The following is a 21,712-nucleotide window of genomic DNA, read 5'->3' on the forward strand; positions in this document are numbered from 1 at the left end:
TTTGGCACACTGTTGCATTTCTCATGGTAACCTTACCTGATGTGTGGTGTGTAAGCATCTGGCAGCTTAGATGTAAATGATTACAAGTTCTTATTAAGTGTTTTGTAATGCTGGGAGTGTTTTCTATGCAGAAGAGACAGAAGTTTGTATTTTGATTGTATTATTAAGTAGCCTAGGAGATAAATGGGTTAGACTTACCGTTTGAAGTTGCCAACAGCTTCATTAGAGAAGTTCTGAACTGACAGACATCTAACAGGTGAGTTTTTGTGGAGACTAAAATAATAGATAAGCAACAGCAGCCTTTGACAGGCCAGCAGCAGAGAAAATAAAAGGGATAGTGGAAAGGAGCCATAGTGTTAAAAACTCAATATTTCGATAATATATTTACTGGATGGAGTCTTGGCAGTGGAAGTTTGACAACAGACTCTAGAGCCCATATCACACCCTCCTTTGTTTTTGGCAAGCCGATTTGGCATCGTTTTTGAGCTCACTGAGCTGTCTGTGCTGCTGTCTCTGTCTTTTATGAAGATATTAAATGGAACTGGTGCTACTTTCAACAGCTTGTTTGGAGCTGGTCCGAGGGAAGACGAAGCTGACTGTTGGGACATCTCATTCTGTTCTTGTGGATGTGGGCGATTTAGCAGAGGAAATCATTCCCCATTTCTAGACCAGGATTTGTTATGAGTCCTTCACACCTTTCACACCCTTACATTGCCATGTAGCTGAGCACTATTTTACAGGATTAGATTTCTAGTACCCTCATGTTGGTGTTGTCTTTGTAGGAAAATGATGGCTCGCACAAGTGCTCCAGCTCACTTTCACAGGGCTCCTCTCTGGGGTTTGCAGTGTGCTCAGTCTTTTTCTACCTTATCATAGGATGTGCACGTTCTGCTTTTTAACCCTTCTTCCCTCATGGTCTTTGCTTTTCTTCTGTAGTCCTTTTGCCAAAACCATGTTTGACAGGTTCTGCACTACCCTTAGGTTGTATTAGGTCAGTAGATGGTCAAAGCATCTTCTGCTTCAGGTGGCACAGTCCAGCTGTCTGTTTAAAACACAGGTGGTTGCTATTAATGTTGTGTCTATCTCAGGCTTTTTGCTAGCAGTACATCTCTCTGTGAGACATGGTTTTGATTGTGTAATTCATAGGAATGCTCTAAAGAGCTGGAGAAGATCCTGATTCTTCTGAAGTCTTAAAACAAGACAGAGCATGTTGTGCTTTCTTTAAACTCTCTGGGAAGAGGCCTGTTCCCCGTGACTCCCCACCTACCATAGCTGGTCTCCTAAGAGAGGAAAGGATAAGTCATCCTGAGCAACCAAAGTCGGCAGGGAAGGGTTAGTAGATTGAGGTGGCGTTCACTGAACCATTCTGTGGCCACAGCCATGGGAGCACTGTCCTCTGCAAGGACATGAGAGTCCCAAAAAGAGAAGACTGGTGTGTTGCCTGAAGAACAGTTTTAAAGGATGGATTAATCTCTCTTCTTTGCAATATTTACCGGTTGTATCTGGCATTTCTACATGTAAGAAATTCACAGAAGTTGCAACAGAACTGGAGTAGCCCAGAACAAAATCAGAATAATGGAATTACTGCGAGATGTAGAAGAGAGCAGGTAGGCAGGGTGCAGTCCCTGAGCCCAGCTTTAACCCTCGGCACAGCGCTACTGGCAGAAGAAATAAAGGATATTAATGTTAGAACTGACCACTTTGAAAATTGCCCATTGGCGTTAAGGGTTGTATTTTAAGTTGTCCACAGAGTGGGAAATGTTGTTGCTCAAGGGGAACACAAAAAGCCTTATAAACTGCTAGAAGGGAAATGTAAATGTGGGAACGCAAAAATTGCCTCTAGCCTTTTGGTTACATCTGTGAGCAGACAAAGCTGCAGTTGGCTGAGAATTATTAAATGCTTTTGCTGGAAGATTGTGCTAGTAGGAAACACAAATGTTTTACATAGAGGAGCTTGTTTCACCACAGGCAAGATAAAACAGAAACAGGGTTCTATTTTCTTTTTTTTAAACAAAAAAGTCTTTGTCAAAATAACTTTTGGCAATCTGTTCTTTTTCTTATTTCTCATAAGTGACAAATGAGATTGAAATTGAAATGAGTGTGTTATGGTTGATGACTATTCATTTCTTTTCAGTTACTGGTACATGAAAATTCATGTTGGGATGAATCAGGAGTGGGAATCAAGATTTCAGATTTCCTACCAGAAAATTGTGTCCTGAGAGCTGTGGTTGCTGTGTTGTTCTGCCAAACCGGCTTCATGCCTGACCTGCTCTTTTGCCTTGTCTTTTGCAGGGTGGGATAAACATTCTTATGGGTACCATGGTGACGACGGACACTCCTTCTGTTCTTCGGGGACAGGACAGCCCTATGGCCCTACGTTCACCACTGGAGATGTCATCGGCTGCTGTGTCAACCTTATCAACAATACCTGCTTTTACACAAAAAATGGCCACAGTTTAGGTAAGTAAAGAAAGGTTCTCTCAGGAGACGGGTGCTCCTGCTGCTGTTTAATACTTTGCATGTGTTGTTAACTCTTGTTCCACATTTGTGGGTAAGATTTGAGAAAAAGAGCACTAAGCATCAGTCAGGAGATGTAAATTGGCTCCGAGACATAAATACTTTCAGTATGTAAAGGGGTTTCTGTGCTGTTCAATTTAAGTAGGTTAGGATTGCATCTCGAGCTTCTGCTCCTTTCCTCTGCTTCTGCACAGCCAGTGGGAGGTTGGGTAAGATAGCGAATGGCTGGGCAACAGGGAAGAAGTGGGAAATTTAGTTAATATATTAATCACTTTTTAAAGTGACTTTTCCATCTGTAACCCATAATGCATTAGTCCAAATATTCCAAAAGCTAGACATTAATTAAGCATAAGAAGCCTTGCTTAAGCACTGACCTATAATTTGGCTCATTCCACAGTTGTTTCAGAAGTTCCCCTAAAGTTAAGAACTTCACAATTTTGCCTGAAGAAATATCTCATGGATGTTTTCCAGGCATCCATCATATCTGATTTTTCTAAAGTAGAAAGTTGTGGCCATTTACACCTAAAATGTCTTTTCCTTGGATGACATATTCTCCACCATGGATAAATTATGTCTTTTTTTTTTTTTTTGGCTGCATAAGACATGCTGTAAATTTTGATAAGTTCATCTCACTTTTTGTGCTGAAATTCATTTGGTTTGGCAGGGACAAGCACTCCTTTCCTTTGCTTCTCCTTGCTGTGTCAGTTCTACAGGCTGAGAGAGCTGGGGCTGTTCAGCCTGGTGAAGCGACAGCTCAAGGGCTTCTCACCAATATGTATAAGTCATCAATATGTATAAATACCTGAAGGGAGGGGACAAAACAGGCAGAACCAGGCTCTTCTCAGTCCTGCCCAGTGCCAGGACCAGAGATTGCCTAGAAATGAGCCACATGCCTTCTGAGAAGCATTCTAGATGAATGACCCTGCATTCACCAACTAGTCCTGATGCTTTGCAACATGTCAAGAGGTCTCCAGCCCTGAATGGAAAAAAAAATCTTAGAGCACCCTTTAAGACTTCTTTTTAACATTCTAATTTTATAAACGGAGCCTCCATCAGAAGCCCAGTGGGGAGCTGTTTGAAGTTGAGTGTCTAATCTGTCTTCCTTTTTGAAATTACAACTGTTTATCAGCCATACCACGTGAGATGCTGAGGGACTCCTAGTGAAGGCTTGTGGCTTACTACCTAGCGAGACCAGTCACTAGCAGGGACACTAGGGGTCATTTGTAGTCCATAAGTATTAATTAATTGCCCAGACTTCTAATAGCTAGATTATTCTAAATTTAACTCACAATCTGTGGACGTTACCCATGTCAGTCCCATACTGAGAAGACAAATGGAGGTATGAAAGCAACAGCTGATGGTGTAGAGCAGGAGCCATTGCTTAGGAATGAGACAGGTTCAACATACACAGCAACTAAGGTGCTGAAATAGTTTAAAAGATTTCACAAAATCTCTCCTTTTAATTGCTGTCCTTGATTTTTGAGTGTATGTTTACACAGTAGTATAGTAGTTTGTGCTGTGCTCCTCTGGCTGTTTTCCTTTGAGTGGGTGGTTTTCCAGCTTCACAGTTTTTTAGCCTGGCAGTGCTGTTACTTTTCATCACAATGGAAGTGTAACACTCAGGATGGGGCCAGGTCTTATATTTAATGAATACAAATTTGTTCATTTGAAATTTAATTCCTTTTTAGCAACCAGGAGCCTGCAGAGTGGATGAGGTGTCACTTGAAAAGTCGCCCATTGTTCCACCTCCGTTCTGTTCCCAGGGCCGTGTTGTACCTGCATGTCTGGGCAGATGAAGCCAGACAAGGAGTTCAGTAACTTCTGTGTTACTTTTTGTCATTGTCATCCTCTGGTTCTTTACCTCATGTCCTGCTGGGAGATTTGTTTTGTTTGGGACATTTGGAGGTGTTTAGAGTAATAAAGTTACCGGGTTTTCCTTTCTTGATTTTTAGTGCTGCTTTTCCTTCAAACACGGGGGTTTTGGTTGGAAAGCTTGTGTTTTCTAATCTGATATGGAATGATCCCTTGGGGAGCAGCCTACCCCAGTGGTGAACAGTGCCAGTGGGAAGAAACAGGAAAGGAAGGGAATTAAGTTTTACTGTGCTTAGATTGGAGAACAACAATAGATTATAAGCATTGCTGTGTCCTGGGTGTCCTCCTCTTGGGATTTATGGTACAAGACATAAGATGTACGAGAAAATTATAGGTAGGAGACTGTCCTGAGCATTCAAAAGTGGCTCATTTGTGTAGCAGCTCCTCTTTCAGGTGGTGTCGTGGCTGTGCTCAGAGAGGTGATGTGCTTAGAGGAGGCAGTGACAGAAGTACTAGGGAGTCACAGGCCGTCAGTCATTGGTGGGCTGACCTCCCTCAAAAGCTGCTGGAACATCTTACTGTGTTTTTACAAAAGCAGAATGAAAACCTCAGCCGGGAAGACTCTTGTTAATGGCCAGTAGTGTCTATTTGTGTGATTGATAAAGAAACAGTGTTCGAGAGAAGTGCTTCCTGTTGAATGCTGAGGAGAGTGTGTCTGAGCCCGAGAAGACCTCAGGTTGCAAACATGTGGCTGTTCGCGGGTCCTCATGAGCACCGCACAGGTGGATGTGAGAGAGGGGGTGAGGCAGGTCTCAGCGGGGGAACCTGGACCAGATGGAGGGAGGAGCAGTGACTTATTTGAAAGCCAGAACACCTGCTGCCCTAATGGAAGCATCTCCATTAAGATCTTGAACCTTTCCTGATACTTCTGCTAACCTGGAATCTCATTTCTGTGTTGGGTAAACCCAAGATTTACCTGGAAGAGGATGGATATGCTTTTTCTTGATGTTCCCTGACACAAAGTCGCAGAAGCTGTCTATCTCTCCTCTTAGGAAATTAGGTCATTATGTAATCCTGCTGCAGACATAAAAAATATTAATGAGACTAATCAGCCCCTTTGTGATGCCAGGGTTTCAGGGCCCTGCCTCTGGGCATTTGAATTTGTCTTGCTTTTAATGGAATTACTGTAGCTTTGTTGTTCCCTAGAGATTATATTATCTCTTCACCATTTCTCCTCTCCTTTTCATCTGTTAATTAGACATGCTCCCTCTTGTTTTTCTTGCAATTTCACCCGTTGCTTAACTGTGATCTTCCATTGTCTCCATGCTTTTCCATTTAATCAGATCCATCAGGAACACTGTATAAGAACTGTTTTCTTGACCATCACAAATTCTGGATGCTCTGGTTGGAGCTAAGCCTTGAACTTTGTTTGGAGACGTCACATGAAAACTGTTTGACTTAATGTATGTAGTCTTAATTCTCTGTTCTGGAAAATGTCTTGAATGTCTTCTGGCTGCTGATGAAATGCTTTTGACAGGTTCTGAGCAGAGTCCTGGTAGTTAGAAACATGATGAGATGTGGCTAGAAGTGTGGTGAGGTTGAGTTAGGAGAGTAATAGGGATAAATGTGAGAAACTTTGGGGCAATTAAGCAGAGAGTCTTTGACGCAGGACATGATGAAGCAACGTGACTGCTATAGGTCTCTGGGATTAAGTGGGTGAGTTCACTCAGGGACTAATGCAGGAGTGCTTCAGATCTCAAAATTTGACAGCGGACCAAGGTAAATGGAGCATCAGGGCTATAAAAAGAGTGTGCAACCCCAGAGAAAACTTCCTGTACTCTGAGTTCTAGCACAGGCACTCGGAAAGACCAAGTTAACCTGTAAAGTAAAATACCCATTCTCAACCCATTTAGCGATTAACAGGATTAGGGCCAGAACAGGTGGCCTAATGGATAAGACACCAGCCTCCTAAACCAGTGATTGGCATGGAGTTGCCATGGCAGAGCTGGGCCGCCTTTGGCTCTGGGTGGTCCTGTGTGGCAGAGGACGACCCCAGGGACTGCAGGCTCCAGGAGATTGGCCTTATGCGGGTGTAAGGGTAGAAACAAGTGCAAAGTGAAAGGTTTGAGTGAGGAAAAATTATTTGGGCAAAGTGCTGAGGTGAGAGAAATGCTTAGTGAACATTTTTCTCAGTCAGGTATTCAATACCACTTTTATAGACAATTTTTGGTTGGGTTGTAGAGAGAGTGCTCAACAGACAAGGTCTGCCATGATGTTAATTAAACCATATTGTTTATCTACCAGGATTATATTTAAACCTTATTGGCTATTGGTTTAGTAAAATATTCTGGATTTTTTTTTTCCCAGATATTAGATTTTGAATCTGTGCTGTTTCAAATAGTAACTATTTATTTCTTACATTGACTCCTAAAATTGGTTTAAATTACCATTTCAGGCTGATCTGGTAACATTACATTGCAGCTCTTGGTTAAAATAGTCCTAACATTACAAACGGAGAACGCTGTGCTCTTGCTTCTTTGCAGCTGTTTCACTGCCACCCAGAAGGGTGGGTGGGAGGTGGGACGTGTGTGAGGACTGGGCACACTGGTGTGGGTACAAGCCTTGCTCTGCCTGCGGGCAGAAAGCACCACTAGGGGCGTGTGTGGAGCAAGACCGCAGCTTCCAGATGGACTCCTGAAACGTTAGCTTAAGACATGAATTAACCTCAGCCTGAGGAGGTGAACAGGGCATGGCAGCTGTTCCCCTGTGCTCTTAAAACCAACGGTTAGAGCTGCTGTCGCTGGCCGATGCATCTCGCCGTGCTGCTGGATCCCACCACCGTGGATGCGGGGACACACACTGGGAGAGGGAGGACAGGCGCCCTCCTGAGCGGTAGATCACATCTAGGCCACCTGCGGAGCATCGCAGCGCTGCGCTGGGAGTAGCCTGGCTCTGTAGCTGAACGTTGTCTCGTAGCTCTGACCACAACTCTGTCAGCGATTGTAGGCGGTGGCTGGCTCTGCTCAAATAGGTACTTTCTTTTCTGGCATGCCAAATGTAAAAGGAAAAAAAAAAAAAAAACGAAACCATATGCTTTTTCCGCATCTCTTATATTTGGAACTGTAGCAGCGCACTTGAGGATGAAGCTGTTCTTTGCACAGTGTTTCTCAGGTGCTCATGGCTGCAGCTTGGTCCTGTCTCTGTTCCCCAGCTGTAATACAAAGTGTTGAATGTTCATTCCCGTCTCTCTGGCTGATAAGAAGAACAAGTTATAGCCCACACCAAAGCAACATTATGGTCAAACTTTGTTTTTCAAGCCAAAGTGAGTCTTGAAAACTAACTTCTTCGTAGTAACAGAGGGAGAAGCAAAGAAAAGAGGAGCTGCTTTTTAGCAAATCAAATTTTGGGGAGAGATGTCTGAAATATTTAGGTTTTTCCATGAACCTTTCTCCAGATGCAAAACCTTGCAGAGAAGGGGGCAGGGAAGTTACTTCTAAATACAACAGGCAGTGAAATGCAAGGTCAGAGCTGGGATTTGTTGAAATGCCATAACCTTTTGCAGCATGTTAAAAATGTAGCCAAGCAGGGAAAAAAATCCTTTGTCTTTTTAATTCTACTATTTTTCCCCCCACAGGTATAGCCTTTACAGACCTCCCTGTAAGTACACCTATTTTCAGTATTTTAACTAAGGATGCAAACAGAAGGGAGGGGGAAGCGTGTGGGGATGTCATTTTTTTTCTGTTTGACGCTCTGGTAAAAAATGGTAACACACATTACTGAATGATGCGAGCGCTCCCTTTTCTGAAACTTCATAGTCCTGTGGCTGGGTTTGTGGGCTACTCACATGCCTCCTCTCATCTCTCACCATCTCAAAGAATATGTTGCTCCTTCTCCTGGCATTAAAGCGAAGATTCAAACTTCATTACACGTCACTGTGTTCCAAATGCAGCTTCAGCTGTGGGGGGTGGATGTGCAAAGTCATTGAGTGGCCTCTCATGTCCCATCATCAGAGAGCACAAAAACGCCTAATGGTATTATTCTCAGCTTTTTCTTCTCTTGTCCGAGTCTTGCAGCCATGGTGTTGTTCCCTTTCCACATGCGGTTAGGGAAAGGTATTTCTGAGAATGAGGGTCAGGCTTAACTGGCTGTAGTGTGTGTCTCATTGCACAGGTTTTTGATGAGCTTCTGCCCAGGATGAGTGACCAGCTGATGGAATCGCTGGAGAATGTATTTGGCACCCCCATGGGGCTGATAGTGATTCACCAGCCCTGATACTGAGTTCTCTTGAGAGCAGTGACACCCCCTGAGTTACACCATGCAGTAACATCTAGTTGGGTGATACAAAAGCACAACTTTCACAGTGTTCATGAACAAAAAAAATAGTTGCTCATTTTCAGACTCTGTTCCTGGGCAAGGAGGCGGTGTTTAGGAAAAGAAGGTAAAACCAGGTCAGGAATACACCGGTACATCACTGCACCCATTTCTCTCACACACAGAACTCCTTGTTCCTCAGGTTGCACTCCTGTCTTTGTACTTAATAACCCCAAATGAATTTCCTCTGAGGAATTTCTTAGTTTCCATAACTTGTTTAGGCCTCCAAAGCGATTGATTTTCTTGGCTGGCTTCCGCATTGTGTGGAAGAACGCTTGCTTGTCTTTGTTTTGCACCTCCTGTCAAAAATTTATTTTGTTCCTCTAATTTTTGTGTTGTGAGAAATAACGACTAGCAGTCCCCGTTCACCTTCCCAATGGGATTTATGGCTTTACAGATCTCTCCCATATCCCAGCCAGCGTTTGCGCTGAAGGACATTCCAGTTGCTTAATTTGCCTTTTCACATCAACTGCCAATACAGGGGTTTTTTGGTTCCTGGGCTCTTTGAACTTGGTAAAATTGCAGTATATTCTAAACCAGAAACTCTCTTTGTGTGGGTGGTTTCACAGTAGTTTATTCACTTGATCCAAATACAGTTTATTAAAGTAAAATAATATTTTGCTTGTCCATGAATATTAACCTTTTGGAGTGAGGTCTTGTGACAACCTTACATCCGTAGCAAGAAGATGCTTCTGTGATATACCCTTTAGTTTTAGGTGCTGTTTTTGCTCTGGATATAGGTTATATTAGGAGTCACAGTTTTACCATATTCCTTCTAGTTTTTTCACCGCTTTATCATCTCATTTGGCTAACCTGCTTCTCTTCTGAGATGAGAGCAGTAGGAAATGTAAAAAAGCAGAATATGGAAGAGTCCAGGGTGGGATTGCAGGGGTGCAAAGGGACAAGGGGGTTAAAAAACAAGTCAAGATGAACTAGGGGGTTGTGAGCAACTGGCCACAACATCAGAGGCAAGAGGTGGTCCAAATGTGCCCGAAAAACCTGGCAGGAGAAGCATCTGCCTGCACATTGGGCTCTGGGATGATGTCTCCCTGTGTCTGGCAGGGTGGTGGAGATACGGGTGGTTCCCAACAGTTGCTATGACAGAGAGGACAGATCCCACATGTGAAAAGCAGAATTTTAGCTCAGAGATGTTTTGAGAGGTGTTGGGGGTAGGTGGCTTCCCCTCAAAGATGAACGTACCCAAAGTGGCTGAAAAATATGTGACGTGTTGTAACTTGGGCTTTTTTTACTTCTAAGTTTGAAGTATTTGGGGTGTCTGATTCCTGGCTTTGTAAGTCCTTGGGTTCATAATACTAAAAAGTTAAGTTAATAAAAAAGTCTAAAGTACAGACTGTGGAAAAGATCTGATCCCTCATTAGAGATCCATCCTAGGTTTGAGAGACTGACTAAAATGGTGTTTTCCTCTGGTAGCTCCTCCTGCATCATGCTGTGGTTTCTTCGCACACCTCTGTACCCCAGTGAATTCCTTGATGTGAGAATAGACAAGGAGGAGGTATGCTGAGTCAGCAGTGACGCAGTCACTGATTTCAGTTTCCAGCCTGTGTTTATAGATTCATTTTTTCCTTTGTTTTTTGAGGTTTTCTAATTTCAAAGGTAGAGCAGGTTGGTCAGGACCTTATCCAGTTGAGTTTTGAAGATCTCTGAGGACAGCGATGCTGCAGTCTCTCTGAGAACCTGTTCTAGTCCTTAATCATCCTCACAAGGAAAAACATCTTCCTTATGTCCCATCAAAATTTCCAGGGCTGCAGCTCGTGCCCGTTGTCCTTTCACTGAGCACCCTTGAGAAGAATCCGTCTCCATCTTTTTTATCACCTCCCTTTTGGGAGTGGAAGGTTTGCAGTTGCATTTTCCCTCTGCCTTCTCCAAGCTTATTCCCTCAGCCTCTCCTTGTCTGCCAGGTGCCCCAGCCTTCTGACCGTCTTTGTGAATGTCTTCCTTGCCCTGGGGCTGAACCAAGTAAGTCATGCAGATGTAGGGGAAAGCAGAGGGACATAATCACTTCCCACAGCATGCTGGCTCCATATTTGCTAATGCAATCAGGATTCCACCGAGTTCCAGCTTGTAACAATCTTAATAGCGTTAGTAAAAAGTAAAATCCGCAACTACAGTAGGTCTCAGGGGGAGATCAATGACATTGCTGATGTCCCAGGTCTCCGCAATAGTGAACAATTGAATACATTTTCTAGATAATTGTTGGAAAGCCCACGCCTGTTGCTATAGAGGAGGAGAGAATCACCTTGGCTTTTTCTTAGGATGACAATCTAACCTCCACTAGTAGTTCTTGCTGATTTGACCTATAGCGAGAGGTCTGCTCCTCCGCTGATCTAAGATCTGAACTGTGTTAACCATAAGCACGACACCACAATCCAGACCTCAGTTTCCCTACGTGCACCCGCGGGCCTTGCCCTGTGTCTGGTTTCTGGCTCTGTCAGTCTTGTGTTAGAGCAAAGTGAAAGAACTCAACATCAAGAAGTGCATGAGTGGCACGAGAGATACTCTTCCTATGCTGTGCAGCCTGTCAGCAGATGCTCTGAAGTAGAGGATTAGTGGAGTTTGTGTTGCAAACAGAGAAGTGATTTGTGCTGGGGAAAAGTAACATGACAGTGAATGGAACACGTGCTTAAATAATGTCATCCAGAGCAGTGAGAACCAGACACCCCTGTACCTTTTCTGATGCCATTTCTCTTTTCCCCACATTTAAGTGGGCTCAGGGGTTTGGTTAAGATCCATAAGCTTATGCTTAAAATAGCCTGAATTCAGACAACTTCTAGATAGACTTTGACCACCTCTTTTCAATTAGATCATCTTTAGAAGCTGAATTATTGGCTGAATTTTAGAGGTGATTTCACAGTGATAACCTTTCTCTTTTCTCCGTATTATGGTGGAAGGTCAAAGCTTCTATTTGCATCCGTATGCATGTTCTTAAAATGAAATTTGTCTATCAGTGGTGGAATTTCTTGCTGTCTTGCGATCATCAAAGCCCTAACCTCAGAGCTCCACTACCATCCATTCCCTTCTCATCAGAGATGTAAAGTATTTAGACAGCAGCTTCCAAGGAATAAGAGAGTTCAGCTGAAACTGTGGAGAACACATAGATCTGTTGATTGAGAGGATGCCTCTTTCGTTTTTTTTAATTATTATTTTCTGGCTTCTGAACTTTGGTAGAAATTACAGAAAACTAAGCCAGAAAGTGGACACGCCATAGCCAGCAGTCATGGCATCGATCACAGACTGCTGGGGATTGAACCCACTGTCCTGGTTTTATACAATAACTTTCAATAACTGCACAATAAGTCATGAGGTTACTTGAGATGCGCCTAAAGGGTTGTTGCCCTTACCTATTCCTTTACATCTTTCAGTTTAAAGAGCAGCACTTTTATCTCGCTAAACAATGTAACTGGAACCAGAAAGAGAAAGCTGGGTTTAATGCAGGTGTCTTTTTCTTCCTTCCCAGTCAAATCTCTACCCTACAGTGGGTCTCCAGACTCCAGGAGAGATAGTCGATGCCAACTTTGGGCAGCAGCCATTTGTGTTCGACATTGAGGACTACATGAGGGAGTGGCGAGCGAAGATTCAGAGCACCATTAAGCGGTTTCCCATAGGAGACAGACTAGGCGAGTGGCAAGCCATGCTGCAGAAGTAAGTCACTGTTCTGGTGTTCAGCTTCTTTTGTTCTGCTAGGCTTTTAATTATTTTTTTTAATGCTAATTTATGATTTCTTAGGCAAAAATTGCCAGTCAGTGCATTTTGCTGAAGTTGGTTTTACCCTCTGTTTTGTTGTTTAATAGTCTTCACTGTGTAGATTGCTGCTGTTTCAAATGTAAAAGATACAGGAGAAGCTTTCAGATGAAGACTGCGTGAAAGCTTGTAGGAATGGAAGAACGTAGACTTGGAGGTGACACATGGTGGGGAGGGGAGTGGAGAGGACGTAATAAAAACTCTAACATGGCAAAAAAGCCAGTATGTAAGTCAGCTGAATCCAGAAGTGAAAGAGCAAGAAATAGCTTAAACCAAAGGCTTCCAAACCCAGCCTGGCTGAAAACACTGTTATGAGACATAACGCAGTTATGGAGATTTCTCCAGAATTGTTTCTTCTGACATGCATGGTGGAGGTGTCAGGGTCACCGCTCTGGAGTTACTCGTGTCTGCTTTGCACTTCTTTTTAAGAATCGGCATCACGTTTCCCATCATCCTCCAGGTTTAGTCTGGGCTTGTACCTTATGTTAGTAGTTCAGCTGTTTCAGGTTGGAGTTCCAAGCTCTTGGGACAATGTTTTCTTGTCCTGTGGCTTTGTTAGAATTCATAGTATCTTATTTAATCTATAACCGTGCAGCTAAGCATTTTTGTCCCTTCAAAGGCTCTCCTCCCTGACAGATCCTGAGAGGTGCAGTCTTAGAGAGGTGTCACCAGGGAAGGTTTGCTGTAGGGAATGTCTCCTGGAGAGCAGGGGAAGGAATAACCTGGCAGAATTTTACACCAAAGTTACACTCCTGGATGTGCTGTCACCAGAGAGGCTCATCTGACAAGGTTTTTCAAGTGCTTGAAACCTGAAAGGGACCCACATGGCTAACTCGTCGTCTTTGTGTGTTATTAGTTTTATAGGATTGCTAATCTTTTTAGCTTGTGCCATGAAGAATCTGAGTAGGAGTCATCTGAGACTTGAGATCGGCTGATGTGGTTGATTACGGGAGGAAGAACGGTGTAGGTCCTTATTTCTGATAAAGTGTGAGGAGTTGGCATTGCTCATTTGAGAATCTAAGTGGTACCATGCGGAAGGAGGAGAACTTTATGTAACTTGTACAGAGAAGCCTGCAGTCAAACTCTGTTTTGAAGAAGAAGAGGCACAAACAGTATAAACCTTCCACCACCATGGTCGGTCTAGGTGGGAGAAGCACCCCCAGATGCCGCCCAGAGATGACTGCTCCTGTGGTTTGAGCACTTTTGCTCCCAGCAAGTTTCACCCGTGTTTCCCAAGCGGTAAAAGCTATTCCTTTGGATTCCTGGGATTCTGAAAGATTTGTGTTGTCCGCATGAACATGTTGCACAGGTCACACTGGAAGGTGATAATGTTCCCCCAGGACTGTTTTCCGCTCTGTTCTGCCCGCCTGGATGGCTGTGTTCAGTGTTTCAGCCTGGCCGAGCCAGGGTGACCTGGCTGCGCCTTCTGTGCCGTGCCAAGGGCAGGGCATGTCGTGTACCAACAGTGGTCAGAAGCACTTTGTTTTAAAACAAGTTTTAAAAATTACACACCTGCTTACAATGTTACACCTGAAAATTACTGCTGACTCATAAAATCCTTATTTCTTTTACTGAAAGTAGCAAGTTGGTGCGTTTGAGCTGTGACTTGACTGGATCCGTACCAGATCCATGATGAGAAGGCTGTTTTGAGATTCATCACTAGAAGCTTTGAAATCCTTTCCTGGCTTTTTAGGTTTTGTTAAAAATCCAATGAGCTTCAACATTTACCCTCCATATCCCGGGAAGGCACAAGTGCTTTAGAAATGGTCTGTTCTGAAAGGCATTTTTGTTGTGTTTGTTTTCTGACAATGATACTACCACCCCTTCCCAACACTTTTTGAAAATACAACCTTACAAGTGTGTTATTGTTTGTAAAATCAATATCGACAGTCCACTCTTTGTAAATCAGCAGATAAAAGTATCTGTGAATGTGTGAATTCATAAGGAGAATTGACTACCAAAGATATAATTACTGGGAAAATAAATGATGGAAGAAATGCAGGACCAGAATCTTTTTTTTGAGATCTACTTGAAAGCCATGAGCCTCTCTGAGGTTCGTATTTTGTATCTATATAGGACGTCACTGGCAGTTATGCAGTATTAAGCTCTTACAAGTGACCCTTGGACAGTAGTCATTAAATACATAAGTACCTTGTATGCATTGGGAGTATTTCTTTTTCCCATAAGGTGAATTTAGACCCTCCCTCCTGTTTGCTGCGGATGAGGTGCCTGTCTTGTAAATTTACATTGTATGGACCCAAAAGTACGACCATAGTTATGTCTTAAGCAAGTTGACTTTGGTCACTGAAATTGCTACTTCTGTTGTGTTGGGTTTTTTCTTCACTGTGATTACCCTGTTTTACCAATGCTGCTTTGCCTGTTTGTATTTTCTTATTTTCTAGTATGGTTTCATCATATTTGGTTCATCATGGGTACTGTTCAACAGCGACCGCCTTTGCCAGAGTCACAGACACCACAATCCAGGAAGAACAGACCTCAATAAAGAACAGACAAAGTAAGTCTCTTGGGGAGTCATTCCCAAAGCGTGGAACGTTGGCCACATGTTACCTTCAGGACTCTGGAATTAAGTGCTGTGGAAGTAGAAAAGTTATTCCAGGAGTATACAAAGGGGTCTGCACCATGCTGCTGACTTTGCTTTGCTGCCTGTTGGCCTGTAGAGCTTGGGGACCACTGCTGGGAGGACTTTTGCCATCATCAGTGTGTCCCCTCTGCCATCTTTGCCTGAAGAACTGCCCTATTCTTTCCTTTGCCTGTCTGCTCTGAGAAATGACCTGCATGCTTGATGGTGTTGAATGTGCTAAGTTTTCCTTGTCAACTTGGTTAATTTCCCTCAGCCTTGTTGAAAATCAATAGCTGAATCCTGGAAGAGATGAGGTGACTCTCAGCTTGGAGTCCAGCAGTTTGACACATCAGGCTAAACGTAATGTCTAGGGCAGAAGGTACTTTCTTGGAGGTAGTGCCAAATTGGTGAATAGAATTCTTATCTTGGACTTTACCTGAGCTGAGGTCATCGTTCACCAGAGATCCATTTAGATTTGAGTTCTTCAATGCAGTCTGTTGCAGCAGGGGCAGCTTCGTTAGCATGGACGTATGGACCCAAACACATCAGTCTATTATTACAGCATATCCCAGAGTTAACGAGTCTTCCAGTCCCTTTGCACACTTTGTCTTCAGGTAGATTTTTTGCATGTTGAGGGTTTTGCAAATTCACAGCCGATGTGTTTAGCTCACACTAGTGAAGAATTTGTATTCTGTGTCTGTTTTGATTACTGCCATTTCCTCCAAAGCAGCTCATCTCTCAGTTACTAAGGCTCTTAGTGCTTTTGGTTCCTGCAGAATAAGACTTGCAGCTTTTTCCTGCTGTACTCGTTTTGGTTTTTTTTAGCTTTTCTATTCACAGGCTCAGACTGGGGAGTCACAGAACATTGGTGTGCTTTTTGCATTCTCCTGGCTGTTGAATACAGGCTGTGTCCCGCTCTGTGCATTTCCCTTCCCTTTGTGAACCGTTTCTCATGTGACTGTTCTGTACCAGGAGCATCGTGCCCCTTTGTGGCTCACTCTCCATACATTACATGCACTGAGCCAGCATTCAGGTTCATGTGGGGACTCTGCTTAGTACCCAAAATAACTTTAGTTGCTGCCCATTAGTGCTGATGGACTCTGTGCTTTCAGGTCATGCATTACACAGCCCTGACCACAGCTGGTGCGGTTTTACTTAACAAAGCCTTACAGGAGACGTGCGAGACGGTGCAGTCCTGCTTGTCTGAGGACATTGGACAAGGCAGATGGGAGGGAAGGAATAGAGAGCTCCGAGGTTGGGGTTTAAATAAAAAGTGCGAGGAAAACACAGATGGGAAAACAAAGAGGGGAAAATATAAAAGGCAGCGACATGTGTGAGAGTTGCCAAACGAGGCAAAGGAGAGAGCTGTCAAAAGCAGCGAGACGTGAAAACCGATGTGCAAGTCAGCAGAAGAAACAGCGAAATGAAGGAAACTGCGACGCACAGTGTGAGAGCCACGTCTTGGGTTTATCTTTCAGCTATGATAACAAGCAATAGACACTGAGAGGTGGGAGCCAAGACAAGGCGTTATGGATTGTTACTGGGAGTTACTGATAAGGATCACTGGGCTGGGCTTCCAGCTACTCATGACTTGCGAAAGTTGCAGCCTCTGCTTGCAAAGCACCTCACAGGCGATTCAAAACCTCCTCTCTGTTGTTTGTAAAGAGTCCTGGAAAAAGAGAAAGTGCAATACATGTTTCGTTTTAAGCACATTTAGTTTTAGTTTAAGTACACTTAAAAATAAAATGTGAACAACTGTGGATCGGCAGCTTCTGAGTGTTGTGGGATTGATCAGTGACTGCACTGAGTCTGAACACTCGTGTCTTCCGACCCACTGAAGGAACATACCTGCTCATCACCTGGTTGGTAAATGGCTTCTGCCTTGTATCTTTGCACCTCCTAGAAGGGTACAACTTGTTGAGCTGTGTCTAATTTGGTCAGTAGCTGATTCCTGGAGCTCGCTGGCAGGTGCCACATCCTTGTTGCAGCTCAGGCCACTTCTCTGGGAATAGATTGAGGTGGGATGTGCAGGAACTCAGTTTTGTTGGTATAATTCCTTCTACTTAGAGGTGCAGGCAGTGGGGAAGCAGCACTGTGCTGTGGCTTAAGCCCCTGGACTCTAAGAGTACTCTGCTCCTCTGGTGGTCAGCCATACAGTAACCATCCCAGCATGGACCAAGCAGAGGATGTAATGTAGGGGTGACCTAGGGGGTTCCCCTCTGAAATTGTCATTTCCCCAGCAGGCTCCTTGCTCCATCCAGCTGCTGTGTCCTGCTTTCCTTTCTGTTGCTGCAGAGCTCTGTGACCAAAGGACCAAAGTCCCAGAGCACCCACTTCATCTTTCAAATCCTTCTGCTGTTGGTGTATCTGAGCTACTAACAGATTCTCTCTCATTTTCACAGGCTTTTCCTCATCCTAAACCATAATAAACAGAATGTGGTCCCCAGTTCTCCCTGGCCCTTGTGCGAGGTGGGAATGGGGAGCTGTGTGGCATTCGTGAGACAAGTCTTCTGGCTGTTCTTGTTGGCCGGTCCTGTGTGTAAATAGGTCTCCTTTTGCTTGCAGGAATACAGAAGCTCGTATTAGCAGGCAGAGTGGGAGAGGCTATAGAAGCCACACAGCAGCTCTATCCTGGCCTCCTAGAACATAACCCCAACCTGCTCTTCATGTTAAAGTAAGTATGAATAGTTTTATACACCCTAATGCTGAAATGTGTAGATGAAGGAGAGAAGAAAGAGGCTGTCCAGCCATGCAGTCTGGCTGCACAGCTTGGTCTGGGTTCAAACTGTTTGAGATCCCTTTGGGAGCAGGTGGGAGAGCACATAAGCTCAGTCCTTTGCGCAGTGCCTGTAGCAATGTAGACGTAGCCCCTCTGTTGCTGCTCAGACCCACTATGGCTTTGCCTCATGAGGTCAGGCAGAAGTGGGTCTTCCCAGCCTCCTGAGATGTGTAAGGACAGTTCCTAGTTAAGCTTGATGGAGAACTCTCCTCACCATCACTGTGGATATTGTATTTTTTTTACCCTTGCCTATATGCCATTGGTTTGGCAGATTTAGTATCTTTTCCTTGGAAAAAAACCAAAACAAAACACCAAAACACCCAAACAAACAAACAACAACAAAAAGAAAACAAACAAACAATCTACACACCAAAAAAAACCCAAAACAAACCAAAAACAGCGAAACAAAACCACAGTTGAATTTCAGAGTACCTGCAAAGGTGATGGAAACGGAATCATGCTGTAAAGGAACAGTTTCTTCTTAGCACAATGGAAATTGCTTTTTGGGAATATCTCAACATTCGTTAGCATCAAAGTTGCATTTTCTGAGCTCTTTCCTCTCATAGTATTGTCAGAGCACTTGCAATACAAAGGTACCAGGAGTCTGAAATGTGTTTTTCAAAGCCTAGAAATTTAACTCAAAAACCCTCACCGCAGAGCATCCTGGCTGTCACGCACCCTTTTCTCCCTCTTCCCTCCTATGAAATCAGGTGTCGGCAGTTTGTGGAGATGGTGAATGGGACAGACAGTGAAGTACGTTGTTTCAGTGCCCGCAGCCCCAGATCCCAGGACAGTTACCCCGGCTCCCCCAGCTTAAGTCCTAGACATGGATCAAGCAACTCACACGTTCATAGTACCGGTAAGTGTGGGATTTTTATCTCCTGGTGAGAAGAGCAAATGTTAAAGGTCAACTACTGTCCATTACCTGCTATTTTCTGCATGTTATTCTATGAAATGCTGCTTTCCTTTGTGATACCCAGCTGAGAGAACATACTGTTGCCGTGAGTGCCTCTACTGTCACAAAATGGGGTTTGCATCAATTATTTTCCACAGACAAATGTCTGCTGAGCACGTTTTTTTCAGAATAAAGAAGCTTTTTAAGGTGGCCTTTTAGTGCAGCCACTAGTGACTCAGTGTTTCGCTGACCGAGGTGTAAGAGGAGGTCTGGAAAACAAACCCTGTTTCTTGTACCTTGGAGTCTGCAAAAGAATTGTTTTCCAGTAAGGACCAAGCAGAAGATGCACTGGTCTGGCCAACTGAGAGAAGGGTTTTAAGGGGTGTCTTGCATCAGAGCTTCTCCTTCGCCCATGAACTCTACTGCCCTAAAATGAGAGAAGGGAACAGTTCTGTACCTGCAAAACCAATCCCTGAAGCATCAACTTGTTGGAGTTTGGGAGATGAAACTTCAGGATTTGAAGCAGAAAGAACAAAATAAACCAGGATGGCCAAGATATCTTCCCTAGGTAATGGCTTTGAAGATGGAGTGGGCCAGGGAGTGTGACCTGCAGAGCCCCCAAAACCAGTCTGAGCTGCTTCCAACCATCTGAGGGTATTTTGTTTCTGTATTCCTGCTGCTGAGTGTGACAAACTGTGGACAAGCAAACATTTAAGGGAAGGAAGACAATTACCCGAGCGTCTACGAGCTGTTACCTTCCTAAGCCAATATCTTTGTTTTCCTGTATGATGTTGCAAGAAACTCTGGGTATGTTTCTCTGACTAGGTAATCAGAACGCTCCCATCAGTCCGTAAAAGCTCTTTTTAATACCTGTTTTCAGCCAGGAGGTACCTACATTAAAAAACCTGCAACACAAGGCAGCATTCACATGTATTTGTCTCCATGCATGGGACACCACCTTCCACAGTTCTCTGTCTCAGCTCTTGTGCTTTCAAAATTGTGATAATTTCATCAGTGTGTGTTAAAGATTAAGCAGAACCATAGCGCACAGTCTGCTGCTTCTTTATTGTGAAATGCACAACATGGCCTTTTGTTTGAATCTTAATAGCCCCTGTAAGTTTAAGCAGTCATTTTGAATATAAAATTTGCAGTAGGGACCAATGGTTTGTGTCCTGTGTCAGTGAGTTCCACAGCTTGATAGGCACTTTTTGTGGGGAGGACGAGATTTCAAGCCTGGTTCTCAGTGATGTCTGTCTTCCTGGTCAAGGAAGGTCAGCTCATGATTTTTAAGAAGATTGATATTGTTTGCTGAGTGTTGTGTGAATCAAATAATGTAAGACAGTAATGTAATACAAGTAATGTAAGCCTGTGAAGTTCTGGTGCCCAGGAGTTCTCCTTGTGGCCCAGGTTTCACCTGTGCTTTCATAGTTTTCTTATATAGAGGTTTTTTGAGAAATATTTGGGCTTGTGAGAAGAGAGTTTGTAAACTTATTTACAAACCGCCCATGCTTCATATTTCTACCGTAATTTCTTGTGCATGTGTGCGCTGGTTCTGCTGATCTCTTCTTTACAGCCCATATTTGGAACTTCCTTAAGCTCAGATGTTGCTGATGAGCATTGAGTTCCTTCCATGTTAATTTGTGTTTTCTCTAAACTCCATTGAATTTAAGAACAATGAGTAATAATTTAAGATCTGCCGTCTTGTTTTGCTTTCCTCCTTTGGAGTCTACTCTCTTGCTAAATTGTTGACTTCACAATAGAGTGATATTGTCAGTCTGGTCTCATTTTTCTCTTTCTTTGTGACTTTCAGGGGCAGATAGTCCAACCTGTAGCAATGGAGTCATGTCCACAAAAAGCAAACAGAGTCACAGTAAATACCCAACACTGAGTTCATCGTCTTCATCTTCCTCCTCCTCCTCCCCTTCATCTGTGAACTACTCTGAGTCCAATTCTACAGATTCTACCAAATCTCAGCAGCACAGTAGTACGAGTAACCAAGAAACCAGGTATTTTTTTTTCCTTTCGAGATGCCTGAGGAGGGTGAGAAGGTGGAGGGGGCTCATTCTGCTTTCTGAAGAGCCAGAGGGCATCTGTCCTGCTCTTTTGAACAACAGAGCAACTTCATTATCTGCAAGGTCACTACTATTCCCAGCAGACACAAGCGTGTTCCAGTTCCCCTGCTCTGGCTCTGGCTTGGAGGCCCATCTCATGAGGAATATTATGATGCTCTTGTTTCAAACACCAAGCTGTCCCATTAAACTGATGCTGTCAGAGCCCAACATGAGAGTTTGCAGAGAAGCTCTCCCATTGAGCCTGGTTTTGTTACTGCTGCCTCAGCCAGTGATAGGATCATAGAACACCAGCTTGGAAGGGTCCAACCTTTCTTGTCAAAAGCACAGTCTAGACAAGATGGCCTAGCACAACCTTAAAAGTGTCCAATGTCCACTCATTCTCAGAGTACTGTGCTGAGCAGAGTTCTTAGTCCCTGTCATGACCTCTTGAGAGCCACACAGCATGTAACTGAGTGTCAAACACTTGTTCAGACTCAATTTACCACCCTCCAGAATAACATCTGACTTTTCTTTCCTCCTTTCCCCTCAGTGACAGTGAGATGGAAATGGAGGCTGAGCATTACCCCAACGGAGTCCTGGAAAATTCATCCACCAGGATAATGAATGGCACCTACAAACATGAAGAGATCCTGCAGACGGATGAGTCCAGCATGGGTAGGGCCTCAGAGGCAGGAGGGGTAAAGGGAAATAGAAGGAACTGGTATCAGGAGTTAATATTGTGATTGGATTGTGGGGAAAAAACGTCTGCTTTGGGATTCTTTCCCCACCTCAGGGAATGAAGTTCTCAAGATGCCAATTTCACGGGGAAAATGAATCTGTCCTGGAACTAAAACTAGGTCTGGCTTTTCATAGTCTTGCAGCAGTGCTGGTGATGTTGTGGAGCTGGGAAAGCAAATAGGAGTCAAAGGTTTTTTTCAGTGCTGGTG

The 21,712-nt window shown here is 43.9% G+C and overlaps 1 protein-coding gene across 8 annotated transcripts in view; it reads left to right on the plus strand.

The window, feature by feature from the left end:
• Positions 1–21,712, plus strand: part of RANBP10 (RAN binding protein 10) — a gene marked incomplete at its 5' end in the record, with an annotated part of 64,342 nt that overhangs the window by 33,307 nt on the left and 9,323 nt on the right. For 6 of the 8 annotated variants that reach the window (XR_013922722.1, XR_013922723.1, XR_013922724.1 and 3 more), the window contains 8 exons: positions 2,293–2,460; positions 7,964–7,986; positions 12,176–12,360; positions 14,862–14,974; positions 17,606–17,714; positions 18,530–18,678; positions 20,525–20,720; positions 21,316–21,440. Coding sequence is in view for 5 of the 8 variants with exons in the window: in XM_080352259.1 (XP_080208385.1) it covers positions 2,293–2,460; positions 7,964–7,986; positions 12,176–12,360; positions 14,862–14,974; positions 17,606–17,714; positions 18,530–18,678; positions 20,525–20,720; positions 21,316–21,440 (1,068 nt within the window). Of the gene's footprint in view, positions 1–2,292; positions 2,461–5,721; positions 5,793–7,963; positions 7,987–12,175; positions 12,361–14,861; positions 14,975–17,605; positions 17,715–18,529; positions 18,679–20,524; positions 20,721–21,315; positions 21,441–21,712 lie in introns of those variants that run through there. The other 2 variants (XM_080352260.1, XM_080352261.1) reach the window with 2 other exon arrangements.

The sequence above is a fragment of the Nesoenas mayeri genome, assembly GCF_963082525.1.
Source record: "Nesoenas mayeri genome assembly, chromosome: 12".
Classification (NCBI taxonomy): Eukaryota; Metazoa; Chordata; class Aves; order Columbiformes; family Columbidae; genus Nesoenas; species Nesoenas mayeri.